This window comes from Erinaceus europaeus, chromosome 12, assembly GCF_950295315.1.
Source record: "Erinaceus europaeus chromosome 12, mEriEur2.1, whole genome shotgun sequence".
NCBI classification, from domain to species: domain Eukaryota; kingdom Metazoa; phylum Chordata; class Mammalia; order Eulipotyphla; family Erinaceidae; genus Erinaceus; species Erinaceus europaeus.
The window spans coordinates 47,008,194-47,023,407 of NC_080173.1; the positions used below are offsets into that span (position 1 = coordinate 47,008,194).

General features: G+C 51.0%; 1 protein-coding gene across 1 annotated transcript; it reads left to right on the plus strand.

The window, feature by feature from the left end:
• Window position 1: 1 nt before the first annotated feature.
• Window positions 2-14,984, plus strand: CAVIN1 (caveolae associated protein 1; the record flags this gene model as incomplete). The annotated part of the gene is made up of 2 exons (XM_007535003.3): window positions 2-364; window positions 12,607-14,984. Coding segments are annotated over 2 exons (1,065 nt in total), but the record flags the coding sequence as incomplete, so codon positions are not given.
• Window positions 14,985-15,214: the final 230 nt, after the last annotated feature.

Sequence of the window (15,214 nt, forward strand, 5' to 3'; positions counted from 1 at the left end):
GGGGACCGGGTCTGAGGAGCTGATCAAGTCGGACCAGGTGAACGGCGTGCTGGTGCTGAGCCTGCTGGACAAAATCATCGGCGCGGTCGACCAGATCCAGCTGACCCAAGCCCAGCTGGAGGAGCGGCAGGCGGAGATGGAAGGCGCCGTGCAGAGCATCCAGGGCGAGCTTAGCAAGCTGGGCAAGGCACACGCCACTACCAGCAACACCGTGAGCAAGTTGCTGGAGAAGGTGCGCAAGGTCAGCGTGAACGTGAAGACCGTGCGCGGCAGCCTGGAGCGCCAGGCCGGCCAGATCAAGAAGCTGGAGGTCAACGAGGCAGAGCTGCTGCGCCGCCGCAACTTTAAAGTCATGATCTACCAGGTGAGCTGGGGGCGGGCCGCACCCCGACTCCGCTCCCCGCTCCGGGTTGGGGGTGGAGGGACCTGCCTGTGGCGCGGCTCTCCCGCCAGCCTCGCTCAGTCCCGGGGCCCTGCCCTCCGTCCCGCGAGCGCTGCAGGGTTGGGGGGGGGGGGAGGCGGAGGGCTCCTGGGACGCACCGAGGGGTGCGCTCTGCACCCCGAGCCTCCACACCCGGATCCGTCCCTCGAGGTCAGACTCCTAACGGAACGGGGGGAGGGGGACTGGTCTCCGGGATACTGCCTCTCTCAGACCGCTCCTAACTTGGCTCTGTGGAGTGTCTTCCTACGCGGGATAAGTTTTGGGAAAGCCAGGGCTCCTTGCCGGCCCTTGGCACCCGCTCTAAGTGGACACTGGCGGCAGCGCCCGGGTTTGGGGCCTCCGGCGCTGCCCGCCGGATATAGAGGGTGATTCAGGGCTCAGGCACGCACCCGCGGGGGCTGCGCCCGGCGAGGACCGCGACTGCCGGCGCGCACACTCTCACGCAGACCCCGCGCCCCCGCACCCGCCTCGACGCCGACCCTCGCGTTACTGCGATCTGGACCTGGCCTCTGGGCAGGTCCGGCTCCTCTGGGACAGCCTAGGGGGCGGCGCGCCCAGTCCCCTTGACCTGATGGAAGCAGGCGCGGGGCGGAGGGGGTGGTGAGCGAGCGGCTGTCGGAAGGGAGTGGGCAGCCGCTTGGGGTCCAGCTCTGAATCACCCCGCATACCTGCGGGGGCGGCAGAGCAGCGGGTGTACTAGCTGCAGGCGGTTGGTGCAGCCCAGGCTCCGCCCAGGCCTGTTGCTTTCTGTGCACCTCAACCCGTTCCTCCAGCTTGGCTAAAAATGAGAGTAGCCAAATAAACCCGGGAAACTTGGTGGGGTGGTCTCCTTTCCAGCGCTCCCTCTCCCCATCCTATCAGGGGTGGGTCTGACTTGGTGATATTTGATTGGTGGGAATGTGCTCAGCACCCCCAGGCTTAGATGGTCTTTCCGCCCCAAGGGAGTGAGGGCAAGGGGCCACGGGGTGTGTGTGTGTGTGTGTGTGTGTGTGTGTGTGTGTGCTCCCCCTTCCCCTTCCCTGCTCTACCCAAAGGGCGTGTAAAGAGAAGTATGATTAGACTGCACTGACCCCTCAGGGAGAGGACCCTTGTCAGGGAAATGTGGCTTCAATGACTCTCTAGGTTCTGGCGACCATCTGAGATGCCCTGAAGTCTGCTTTGGTGCTCTAGAGGAGTTGAGAGAGATGTGAATTGAACAAATGTTTGGGGGCAGTAGACACAGGGAGGTGGAAGAGGTGGTGGTGTGACAGAGGCAAAAAGTGGCCTCCTTCCCTCTCCCCACAATACCCAGGGATTCCTCCCAAGAGGCTTAAGAAACTACTCCTCCACTCCAGTACAATGTGGTAGAAATTGTTTTTCAGAGCAGTTAGCACTTGGGTCAGCTTAAAAAAGGGTATGTGTGAAACAGCGATTTTAAAAAGAAATTTGCCTAGTGCTAGGCCCATGGAGGGAAGAACAAGAGAAGGCCAGTTAGCCAGACTTATCAGTTTCTCCAGAGCCTATGTTAGACGACTGCCATGAAAGCCCTGGGTGAGAACCCTTTTCACTCCATGGTAACTTAGACCGCATTATCACTAAACCCGGGGCCAGTGGGGGTAAGAGGGCAGAGCTGATGTAGAAAGAATGACTCAGACTGAGGACATAGAGCCCCCAGAATCATGGGGGAAATAACTAAGAACCAAAGTAGTCCCAACTCGGGAAGGAGTTCAGATGCAAGGAAGAGATTCCAGCAATGGGGTGGGGCTCACGGAAACGGAACCTTCTTGAGCTGCAAAGCAGATGTTCCAGGTGAAGTCGAGGGGGTGGAGTACTCAGATGTGGGAGAAAAGCAAAGGCTGCTCCCCACCCCCACCCCCACCCCCCATCTGCAGGCCTGGGAAGAGAAGGAGGTAAAAATAGCTCTGCGCCTTGGCAGACCTAATAGGGAAGTTTGGGGGCAGCAGCATTTTATGGTAAATTCAAGACTAAAGGGGTCGGATGCTTGGGTGGCCAGAGAGAAGGATTTGGAGAAGGGCCTCCCAGAGTGGTGTGAGTGCTCCAGAGTGGGAGTGGGGGATGATGTGGTAGTTGGGGAGCAGGGAGAGATCTGCATGGGAGGGTGGGGAGGGAGTCCCCTCCTGAGGGATCAGGTCATCTGGCCTACCACACCTTCTAGGGGGTGAAGGAGGGAATTCCTGTGCGGTCTCACCACAGATTCAAGGTATTGCTACATCTGGTGATGGCGCAAGCTGTATTTGCATTTGATTATCCCCCCCCAAACACACACCTCCCTCTCTCTCTCTCTCTCTCTCAGCCCCTCCCACACACACCCTCTCAGCCCCTCCCATTATAGGAGGATATTAGAGCCCTCACCTCACCCTCACGTATTTCTGAATCATACTGTCCTTCTCTGGCAGTTTGGTGTTCCATCCCATCCCATACAAGCAGTAATTCTCTAGGTAACAATCAGTGGGTAAGAGAAGTAGTTTCTGTCAGTGGCTGGGGATCAGTGGGCTAAGAACTGCTGGGTCAAACAGACTGTAGGTACCATACTAAGGAGCAGAGCTGCAAGCCAATTGTTCCAAAAACAATTTGGATGCTATTAGCACTCTTCTAGAATCCAGAAAGGAGGATGAACTGGAAACATGTTTTCTGGAGCAATTTGGATGAGGCAGCAAGTGACCTGCACTTGGATCCATCACACCTGCTACCCGTGCTTAAGGGTAGGATCAGGAAACACTTAAGGAATTAAGCGGCTCAGGGTATTAAAAGGGAGGACACCAGGTCTACTAGGAGAGCCTGCTGTCTTCTCCCTATATCCTAACCCTAGTCCTAGACTCAGGGTGAATCAGAGCCACACAGTTTCAAAAAACTCCAGACATATGTCTAACAAAAAAACAAAATACAAAACAACAAAACAACAACAACAAAAAACAGAAACTCTAATTTGGGTCTCTGGTTCTTCTCACCCACTAAGCCACAGCCCCTTTCTCCAAAAACCTGAGTTTGGGAGCCAGGCAGTGACGCACCTGACTAGGAGAACACATTGTGGGGGGCATGCGGTAACGCTTTGGGTTAAGCACACATAGTGAGAAGCGCAAGGACATGCACAAGGTTCTGGTTTCTAGCCCCCAGCTCCCCACCTGCAGGGGAGTCACTTCACAAGCAGTGAAGCAGGTCTGTAGGTGTTTATTTTTCTCTCTTCCTCTGTCTTCCCCTCCTCTATTTCTCTGTCCTATCCAACAACAAAAGTAGCAACAACAATGGTAAAATATGGCTGCCAGGAGCAGTGGATTCTTAGTGCCGGCACTGAGTCCTAGTGATAACCCTGGAGGAAAAAAGAGATAGATAAATACGGGCGGGGGTAGACAGTGTAATGGTTATGCAAACAGACTCTCATGCCTGAGGCTTCATCAAGTTCCAGGTTCAGTCCCCCGCACTACCATAAGCCAGAGCTGAGTAGTGCTCTGGTAAAAAATAAATAAATAAATAAATAAAAAGAGATAGATAAACAGATAGATAGATAGGGAAGGAGGGAGAGAACACATTACAGTGCACAAGGTCCCTACCAGCAGGGGGAAAGCTTCAATAATGAAGAAGGGTGGCAGGTGTCTCTCTGTCTCTTTCCCTCCCTATCCCCCCTCCCATCTCAATTTCTATCTCTATCCAATAATAAGTAAATGAAAAAAGAAAAAAATTTAAGAATAAAAAATAAAGTTTACGAAGAAATGAGTTTGGATGGTGACAGAAACGTCACTGCATCCAAAACAGGGGTAAGTCCCCAAAACAAAGGAAATCATACTCCTCCCTCTTTTTTCAGAAATAAAGTCTGACTATTATAAAGGTAAAAATCAATAAGGGGAGAGATAGAAACAGTAAAGGGGCTATTGTTATTCAAAGATGAGCTGTGGTTTGTTTGAAAATTTAGTCTTCCAGGGCCAGGTGGTGGCACACCTGGTTGAGAGCACATGTTGCAATGCTCAATGACCTGGGTTCAAGCCCCTGGTCCCCACCTGCAAGGGAAAAGCTTTGCAAGTGGTGAAGCAGTGCTGCAGGTATCTCTCTGTCTCTTTCCCTATCTCTCGACTATCAGGCTATTTCTTTTTTCTTTTTTTAATTTTTTTTATTTATTCCCTTCTGTTGCCCTTGTTTTTTATTGTTGTAGTTATTATTATTATTCTTGTCATCATTGTTGGATAGGACAGAAAGAAATGGAGATGGAGGAGAGAAAGATAGACACCTGTAGACCTGCTTCACTGCCTGTGAAGCGACTCCCCTGCAGGTGGGGAGCTGGGGGCTTGAACCAGGATCCTTACGCCGGTCCTTGTGCTTTGCGCCACCTGCACTTAACCCGCTGCGCTACAGCCCAACTCCCCAGGCTATTTCTTTTAAAATTATTTTTTATTTATTTATTTTCCCTTTTGTTGCCCTTGTTTTTTATTGTTGTTGTAGTCATTATTGTTATTGATGTCGTCGTTCTTAGATAGGACAGAGAGAAATGGAGAGAGATGGGGAAGACAGAGGGAGAGAGAAAGACACCTGCAGACCTGCTTCACTGCCTGTGAAGTGACTCCCTGTAGGTGGGGAGCCGGGGGTTCGAACCGGAATCCTTACTGTGGTCCTTGCGCTTCGTACCACATGCACTTAACCCGCTGCACTGCCACCCAACTCCCTATCTGACTATTTCTATCCAATAAATAAAGGAATTTTAAAAATTAAAAAAAAAAGAAAATCTAGTCTTCCACTGTTGACTTTTTGAGATAATCAGTTTTTAAGATAATCAGTTTCAGTTCTTTCATATAGTAGCTGAGGAAACTGAGGCCCAAATGGCAAAGTCACTAGCCTCTAGTCACATATGTAACAGGCAGTTAAGACTGGGGCCATAAGCTAGGTGTACCGTTTCTGCTACCCACCCCTTCCTTCCATGCCCAGGTTCTATAGCAAAAATCAGGTTGGAGGCCCTAACTTAGGCTTAGTTCTGGCTCCTTCATTCTCTGAAGGAGACAATTGTACGTGTGTATGCACACACAGTACACAAGTGTTAATGGCCCTTAGTTGCTCAGCTTCACAAATACTGAGGTAAAGGCAATGTGTGGACACTTAGCTTAGTGACAGTGGGAAGGGAGGGGCATAGCACCTCAGTACATATAAGGAATGAAGCGCCAAGCCCTACAGAGTGCGGGCATCCCTTGGCATGACTGCTGCATCTGACTAGGACAGGACCATGTTGGCTCCTTTCTCGGGCTGGAGAAACAGCATAAAGGTTCTGCAAAAGACTCTCATGCTCCTTTCTCTTCAGCCTCACTTCTACTCCCACCTTCTTTCTGCTCTCTGCTGGGGCAGGTTGTCACCTTCTGCTTTGTGCTTTTGTGATTGCAGGGTTTTTACTCAACCCTAATGTTACTGGAGTCTGGCTAAGCCTCCAACTGTCCCCCCCTGCAACTTCTCTGATTGTCCAAATCAAGAGTGACAGATTAGCCCCTTTAGGGTGGGGACAGATGGGTGGGAGCTGCTACTGGGTACCTTAAGATGTAGGCACACTTGTTATAGAAGTGGCATATTGGGACCAGTGAAGTGGCTTACTTGGATCCTATGCTGTTTTGCCCTGCACACAACCCCAGTTTGAGCCTGGCCTCCATGACATTGAAGGAAGCTTCAGTGCTGTGGTTTCTTTCACTCTCTGCATATATATGACAATAAATAAAAATAGGAGGCTGGATGGTGGCACGCAAGGTTAAGCACACATATCCCCACATGCACAGGATCTGGGTTCAAACCGCCTCCGCCATGCTCCCAACGTGTAGAGGGGACACTTCATGAGCAGTGAAGCAAGTCTGCAGGTGTCTTTCTCTTACCTTCTCTACCTCTCTCCCCTCAGTTTCACTCTGTCTGGTCAAATAAAAATAGAAAAAAAAAAAAAAGGAAAAAATGGACACCAGGAGTGGTGGACTTGCAGTGCTGGAACTGAGCCCAATGATAACCCTCATGGCAAAAATAAATAAATGAATGAAGCATTGGGGGGAGGAGGTAGGCCAGGAAGTGGCTCAATAGATAAGAGTCATATCTTTTGTGCGTGAAGACCTGAGTTGCCTCCTTGGCACTGCATGAGAATACCAAGGACAAAAAGCAAGTGGAACTTTATATATTGGTGAAGCAGTGCTCTGGTTTCTCTCCCTCTGCCAAAAATAAAAATTGGGTGAGAGAGGTGACTCAGTAGTGTCAATCATACTCAAGGTCCTAAGTTCAATATACAGCACTGTAGGAAGAAAGAAAGTTAGACAGGGCAAGGGTGGTGGTGGAAGGGTGATGGTGCATGCACCCGATTGAGTGCTGTGCACACATTACCATGAGTAAGGACTTGGGTTCAAGTCCCTGCTCCCCACTTTCAGGTGGCAAGCTTCACAAGTGATGAAGCATATCTCCAGGTGTCTCTTTTTCTCTCACCCTATCACCCTTTCCCCCTCAATTTCTCTCTGTCCTGGCAAATAAAATAGAAAAAAAAAAAAAAAAGACTGGGAACAATGGATTCATAGTGCCAGCACTGAGCCCTAGATATAACCCCAGTGGCAATAAAAAAAAAAAAAAGACAAAGAAAGAAACGGTCAGGCATGGTTTTAAGCTAGATTTCTCTGTGCATCTGGGTGTCTGCATGCCAAGATTGGGGAGGAGGGGTTACAAGAGAGGCAGGAGGTGGGGAAATAGCCAAGACCTATGTCCTTTACCCAAGCCTCTCCCTTTCCTAATCCAGGGTGGCACCCAATGCCCACCCTGCCCAGGGGGGAGATAAAAAGAACTAACATTAGCCACATCTCACTTTGAAGACAGTGAAGTTGTTTGGTTTTATTTACCAGAGCTTTGCCTGTTAGGATCTAAGAATTCTTGAAAGTCCTTCTTCACCCCTGTAGCTTCTCCTTCTCAACAGCATACTCCCACAACCATGGTTGGTGTAGAGGTAGAAGCCATGGTTGAGGGGGCCCTGGGTGAAGTTTGGGAGACCTTGGAAGGAGGGATGGGGGTTCCATTTAAATTGTGTTTATTAATTCGTGGGTCTGGGTGTGTCCTGCCCCTTTCAGCCCCAGGGTGTTCTTGATAAACATTTAAAATGCACTCTTCCTACCCTGATACACTGTGTACTCTTTCCTCTTTTCTATTCTGCATGCCCACCAAAGCCTCTTTCTCTAAACCCTATCCACACCCATCCCGAGCTCCATTTAAACTCCTTTTCCTCATCTTAGCCCAAGAAGAAGCTGACTGCACATTCTGACCGGGCCACACCCAAGATCGTGCCTTTTGACCTTCTGCCTGAGACTGAGCCCTTTGACCTGAAGCCTGAGACAGTGCCTGAGCTCCCTCCCTTTGACCAGACGCCTAGGACATTACCCTATTACCCAGAGCCTGGGCCTCTGCCCACCCCAGAGAAGCTGCCAGCCAGTGGGGCCATGTAGGGTCTACTGCTTTGCATGGGGGCTGTGGGCCTGAGATGTCACTCCATTCGCCCTAGCTCACTGCTTACTGATGGTTAGTACTGGCATGGCTGGCATCTCCCAAGCCCCTTGCAGATGGGTGGTGGGCATTGTGAAAGTGCTCATTATAAAGAGTTCTAGTGTGGTGTGTGCAGTCGGGTGGGAGGTGAAGGAAAGCCTCCCCCCTACTTCTTGATCTCTGTCTTTATAGTAGATGCTGCAGATACCATACTTGAGCTGTATCCAATGTGGGCCTGCATGAAATTGCATGAAACTGTGCCGTGGCTCCTGATTCTCCCTTCTGCCTTCTCCCCAGGGACAGGCCAGTATGACTCAAAATCTCTTTAGAGAGGGCTTTCATGAAGTTCAGGCTTGGGGTCTGTTCTGTGCTTTCTCCACCCCTCCCTGGAGCTGGGGAAAACATTTATACTTATTTTTTCCAGAAAATGTTTTGCAGAAAGATCCCTTATGTTTGCCAGATCCTGCCTTGGGCGGGGCACCCAAAAGCTGCCAACTCAAAAAGGCCAAAGTGGGCGTGGATTTTAGCTGGTTCTGGCTTGGATCCTCAGGCCTCCCTACAGCAGTGTTTTCAAGTTTCCAAAAGTTTTATCATCATCCCTCTATAGAATACTTTTGGACCTTTCACCTCCTAATTGTCTTTTTTGCCTCAGTGAAAGTTCAGCACTATAGATTTACATGTTTACATGCTCTCAGTCTTTGGAGCTGCACAGATTTGCAAAAGATTCAAGACACTTCTTCCTTTCTTCCCCACTCCACACCATGCATATTCGTTGATCAGTGGTGGGCAACACCACTTCTGCTGAAGCAGGCTACATCAGAAAAGAAGGATATTAAATTTGAGAAAGATTTACCTTCTCTTTTACTTCTGCCCCAGTCTGCACCCTCTTCTAACATACTCTCTGAGCAGACCCTGGGGCTCCAAATCACCTCTCCCACATTTTCTCTGACCAGTCCCAAGTAGTGGTCAGGGACAGAGCTACAGAGGCTCCCATCCAGAGTCTCAGGACATTGTCCCTTCTCCCTGACAACTATAAAGTGCCGAATCAAGGACCAGACACATACTAGGTGTCCAATTAAATTATAATCACGTAAAAATCTTTTGCCTAAGCTAGAGGATCTTGAGTTTATGCAGGAGGATTGGGGAATGGAGCAAAAGGGGTTGGGAGCCACCCAGGGGCTTCTCTAAATTCCTGCTGTACTGGTGCCTTCCTGGGGTGGGGAGCTGTGTGTGTTTGGAGGAGCTGTGCATGCTTTTATTCGGACCTGGTCATTAAAGGTAATTCTGGAAACCAAGCCTATTGGGAGTGGTAGTTTTGTTTAATAAAAACATGCAAACAGAACAAGCAGAGCTCTCCCTCCTTGCCACCCCCTGGGGCCCTCCTTTGGTTTAGGACCTCTGCCAGAGAAGTCAGGGTGGGACAAGGGTGCTGGGTCTGTGTGCCCGGGATGGGGGGAGGTGCTTTGGGATTGTGTTGGTGGTTGTTGTAGCAACAGTCCAACTGGGTGGGCCCAAGAGAGCACTCCAAGGTTATGAGTCATAGGGAAACCTGACTTAGAATGGGGGAGAAAAGAAAAAATCCACTAACGAAGGAGAAATGCTGAAGTCAAACTCTCTCCAGACCCACAATCTACTGGACACTATTGCAGGACTTAGGTCAAGTTGCTTCTCTCCGAGCCCTGACCTGGCCTCTTCCCAAGATGGCAGTTCTTCTGGTACAAGCTTTACAAGCTTTGGAGAAAGCCTAAAATGACTATTCCTAGGTACTGTTCTTCAATGGGAGTAGGGAGATGTCTCAAAAAAACAACAAAAAAGAAACAAACAAAAAACAGTGGCACACCCAGCTGAATGGACATTTTATAATGTGCAAACATCTGAATTCAAGCCCCTGTCCCCCATCTGCAGGGGAGAAGCTTTGCAAGTGGTCAAGTAGAACTGTAGGTCTCTTTCACTATCTTCTCCTTCTCTATCAAATAAAATGAACCCACCAAACAATTAAAAAAAAAAAGTTCTAAAAACAAACAAAAAAACCTTCCCTTCACTGGATTGCATTCTGCTAATTGTAGTTTGAGAATTTTCATCAGGGACTAGGAAGATGGGCTTGGCTACAAGAAGTTTGCACCTCTCTCCCCAGCCTTGTTCACTTCCACACTCAACTGGAAAAGATTTTAACCTAGGAAGCCAGAGGCCAGGAAGACCAGCCAGCTCAGCCTTGTCGGGGCTGGGTAGAACAAGGGGAGAATCAGGGATGCTGGGCCCAGAGCAGGGAAACAATGTGGATTTGTTTTTCAGCAGCTGGGACTGTTTCCTGAATATTCCCTCCCATCACCCTAGACCGTCCATTTTGTGAGTTTAGTTAAAGAAGGTGCTCACCTCTAGGTGAAGTGTGTGGGTGGGTTCATACTGGGAGGTTATGATACAGAGATCAGAACTGACACTTTTCATACCGTAATGGGGCTGTAGGTGAATTCTGGGTGGATATGGATGAAAAGATGGGGAATTCATATCCTAATAGCAAAATAGTATGTAAGCAATTGACAAGTGACTGTAAAAGGAGACCCAAGGGGTACAACTGGAAATAAAAGGAAATGCTAAGAGGTTGGGACCCTCATACACTCAGAACAAGGAGAACTTACTCCTTCAATGCCTTTGTTAATAAGAGGCATGAGGGGGACAAAAATGCTATAGAGTGTTCTTTAATAGGACTGAACCAGCTATGGCAAGTGAAGACTACAAGTCCCAGCATGCCCCGTGCCCATGTCACTTTGCCTGCTGGGAGGTGTAGTTAAGTAATGAAAGCCTGGGGTGGCTTCTTACCCAGCAGAGCTGTGCTCAGCTTTGGAGAAGAGGTGGAGCTATTATTCCCTCTTTGTCTCTGCTAATGCTATTGACAGGGAGGGAAGGAAGTTGGGAGGGGGTGTTCCTAGCTTTCAGTGTAAACCAGGAAACTAGGAGGGGGATGTGGATGGGAGGGTAGAGGAAAGAGGTTGGGGGCTGGGGAAGGAATTTCTGTAGCAGGTGGTACTGAGATACCAAGTGGTCACTGTGTATGTGTGTGAGTTCATAAGAGGAGGAATCTCACGTTGCTTCTTTTTTCTGAGATGAAACTTCACAATTCTTGGAAACAATCCTAAGAAAATGCTTTAGAGAGGCCCTGGAAGTGACACACTAGGTGGAGTGTAGAACTTGCATGCATAGGGTCCTTCGGAGTTTGGTCCCTAAAGGTGAATGTGTCAGTGATGCTCTGGTTCTCTCCCCCACTCTCATTAATAGATAAATAAATTTTAAAAGGAAAGCGAAAGAAAAATCCCTTTAAAAAACAGTTGTTTTTAATACAATATTACTTTAGTGGAAAAAATGCAATTAAATAAAATTTAAAAGAAAGAAAGAAACGATTCCCATCCCATGAAGAGTCTGGGTGACAGAGGGTACCTTCTTTATGTTCTGGCTTATACTTCCTTTCCCTTTTATGTCATCAGCCGTCCCTGCCTTCTGGTGGGAGTGATCCTGAGATTCTGAAATTTTGTCCAGAGTCAGATTTTGGAAAATTTCCCAGGAAGGGAAAACAGTGATGGTATTAGGTCCTCCCAGGGAAAGGAAGAAGTGGTCCTGAGCACCAGTGTGTGTGTGTGGGGGGGGCAGGTGGTGCACCCAGTTAAGTGCACAGATCAGCGTATGCAAGGACCCAGGCTCCAGCCCCCACTCCCCACCTGCAGGGTGGGTGCTTCATGAGTGCTGAGTGAAGCAGGTGTCTATCTTTCTCCCCTCTCAATTTCTCTCTGTACTGTCAAGTAAAAATAGAAAGGGGGGAGGAGGATAAAATGGCCACGAGGAGCGGTGGATTGGTGGACTCATCGTGCCCGCACGGAGCCCCAGGCCAAGCACCGAGCCCCAGGGGCAATAAACCTAGTGACCCCCCGCCCCCCGAAAAAGGGAAGGGATTTCTCTTTGAAGGCAGGAACGTCCGAGCCAGAAGAGAAATTAATGTTCAGGTTCAGTTGGGGAGAAAACTTGTTCTCGACTCCCAGGCAGCTTCTTTTCCTTTTCCAACTTTTACATGAGGGGTGGGGGTGGTGTGGGAGTGAGTGACCACCCACGGAGTCCACAGCATCCAGAGGTCACAAAAAGTGGGGAGGAGAAGAATCAAAGGCTCAGCAAGCCTTACCCGAGACAGGCACCTCAAACCTACTCAAGCTACCGCCCTTGGGGACCACCGGAGACTGGTGGTGAAGCCACCCCCACCCCCACCCCACCCCACCCCACCCAATAAACTCTGACCCCCCTTCCGTCCGGGCCCGGCGCAAGGCAATGCGGAATGGAGCACACCAGAGGGCGCCGTGTCCGCTTGCAAAGTTCAAGAGCTTTCCGGGACACGAAGCAGTGGCTTGACGTGACATGCGACTGTGGGTGCAGGGACAGGGCTGAGAGCAGCCGGAGACACGTCGTCGAAGCGCAGTCTCCAACCCACAGGCCGGCCCCTTCTCGCCCAGCCGTGGTCACTGTTCGCCCCAGACATATTCAGGGGGTGTCCACGACGTGTCCTGCTCTGCCACGCGCCGGGGACACAAAAGCCAGACCGTCCAGGCGACATCCCGGGGGGCCGCCACTCCCTCCCCAGGATCGAGACCACCGAGGCTCGGGTCCCCCCAGAGCCCCTGTCTGCTGCCCTCCCTCCTCACCTCTTCCCTCTGCTCTCCCTGTAGGATGAGGTGAAGCTGCCGGCCAAACTGAGCATCAGCAAGTCGCTGAAGGAGTCGGAGGCGCTGCCCGAGAAAGAGGGCGACGAGCTGGGCGAGGGCGAGCGGCCCGAGGAGGACGCGGTGGCCGTCGACCTGTCGTCCGACGAGGCGGTGGAGGTGGAGGAGGTCATCGAGGAGTCGCGCGCCGAGCGCATCAAACGCAGCGGCCTGCGGCGCGTGGACGACTTCAAGAAGGCCTTCTCCAAGGAGAAGATGGAGAAGACCAAGGTGCGCACGCGCGAGAACCTGGAGAAGACCCGCCTCAAGACCAAAGAGAACCTGGAGAAGACGCGCCACACGCTGGAGAAGCGCATGAACAAGCTGGGGACGCGCCTCGTCCCGGCCGAGCGTCGCGAGAAGCTCAAGACCTCGCGAGAGAAGCTGCGCAAGTCCTTCACGCCCGATCACGTGGTGTACGCGCGCTCCAAGACCGCGGTGTACAAGGTGCCGCCCTTCACCTTCCACGTCAAGAAGATCCGCGAGGGCGAGGTGGAGGTGCTCAAGGCCACCGAGATGGTGGAGGTGGGCGCCGACGACGACGAGGGCGGCGCGGAGCGTGGCGAGGCCGCCGACCTGCTGCGCGGGAGCAGCCCCGACGTGCACACGCTGCTGGAGATCACCGAGGAGTCGGACGCCGTGCTGGTGGACAAGAGCGACAGCGACTGAGCCCGCCCCGCCCCGCCCCGCCCCTCCTCTCCTCCCCCTCTGGGAACTTTCTCTTATTCTCGCCGGCCCCGCCTTCCCCCCCCACACACCTCTCCCCCCACGCGCAGGCTAAAATTTTGTTTCCAAATCGGAAACACCTCCCCTCCAGGAACACCCTTTTCCCACTCTGCAGCCTACACGGTGGTGGTGACTGGGTGCATATGGCTTCGGGAGTGAGCCATGTCCTGGTTATTCAAGCCGGGGATCCCGGAGGAAACCGCTGTTTCCATGACCACTGCCTCCCCCGCAGCCTCTCTCTCACGCTCACACCCTCTCAGCTTGCTGTCTGTCATTCCTGCTTACCACGCTCTTCTTTTTCATCCCGACCCCATGGAGCCTTCAAAGCCAAAACTACCATACAGGGAGAGAGGAATCCTGAAAGTGTACCTGTGCCTACACGGAAGGGCCTGAAAGCAGCTTTTGAGAGAGCCTGGGACAGAGAGATCAGAGTGAGCCATGAGATGAGCCTAGCAGAGTCCCGGGGAAGGAGAGGGGTCAGGGGCATTTACATGCTAGTGCACCTGCAGGCTGGAGCACGAAGCTATGGCTTTGGGAAGAAGGGGACAATAGTTAAAGGTATGGACAGGAGAAGAGAGAATGCCTCTCAGCCGCGTGAGAAACAGGACAAGAATTCCATCTTACTGAGCGTATCAGAGGACGGAAGTGCCATTTTCAGAATAAGGAAGGAGGACAGTGTGAGAAAGCGATGATACGAAGAGAAGAGAGTTAAATTTCACCTGATCCCTCTGGTGGGATCTGGGTGGCGTTCTTAGGGGCAGCCCTGTTCTCAAAGCCCAGAAAAGTAAATTCCCAGAAGGGGGCAGCACTAGGCTTCAGAGACTTGAGAGTTAGGAAGAAGGGTGGACTGGAAAGAGAGCCAAGTGCTAATGGCCAGGCCACTGGGCTGAGAGCTGGAGGGGTGAGAGGGAGAGTATAGTAACCCTGCCTGTAGAGCAATTCAGCATTGCTCCCGGCAGTTTTTTTCTCTAGTTCTTTCCTTAGACTTGGTATCATAAAGCTGAATACTTTGCCAAACATTGGTTTCCTTGCCCTTGTGGGTTCCTTTCCTGACTCTTGGGGGTGGGAGGAAGAGGTGAGTCGAGATCAATCCAGAGGTCTGGTTTCTGGGGTCCACTAACCATATTCTCCTCAGGACACATCAGTCTCCTTGTTCCTGCCCAATAAAGGTGGTTTGTCAGAAGCAAGGACAAGTATCCTCCCCTCAAGTCACAACCTAAAGAGGATTGAAGGCTTCCACCTTCTCCTACAACCTCCTTTTGCCTTGCCTTCTCTGCTTTGCTCTTTTTTTTTAGAACTATAGCTAATTTTTTAAGGGGGTGGATGGAGGGTAACTAGGGACACAAGCCTTTAATTTTTTTTTTCTTTTTTACAGTATGAAAGCTTTGCTCTGCCCACCCCACACCCCCCTTTACTTTTCTTGGTTCCCTTCTCTCCTATGAATGGTTGGAGACATATCAGCTGAGGGAAAACGGGAGTAGTGGGACACAGCCCCTTGGTGCTGATGGGCTGAAGGGGCCTGATTGTGGGCACATACAGTTTTCCTGCAGGCTCTGGGGAGCCTCTTGAGTCGCTGTGTCCTGGTGAGCAGCCCGACCAATAAATCTGCTTTTCTTAAAGGATCTGTGTTGGGTTGTGTTCTCCAAAGGCAGCCATATAGGAGAGAGGGATTGGACTGTTGGTTTAAATATACCTCAGTTACCTGGTAGGCATTATTGTCATTTCCACTGAAAATGGTAGAAGATGAAGAAATCCAGAGCAGGGATCCTAAGCCAGGCAACCTAACTCCACAGTCTGTTTATGTCACTGTTAAGGCCTGTAACCCCAGGGTCTACTTCTCTGTTGTCAG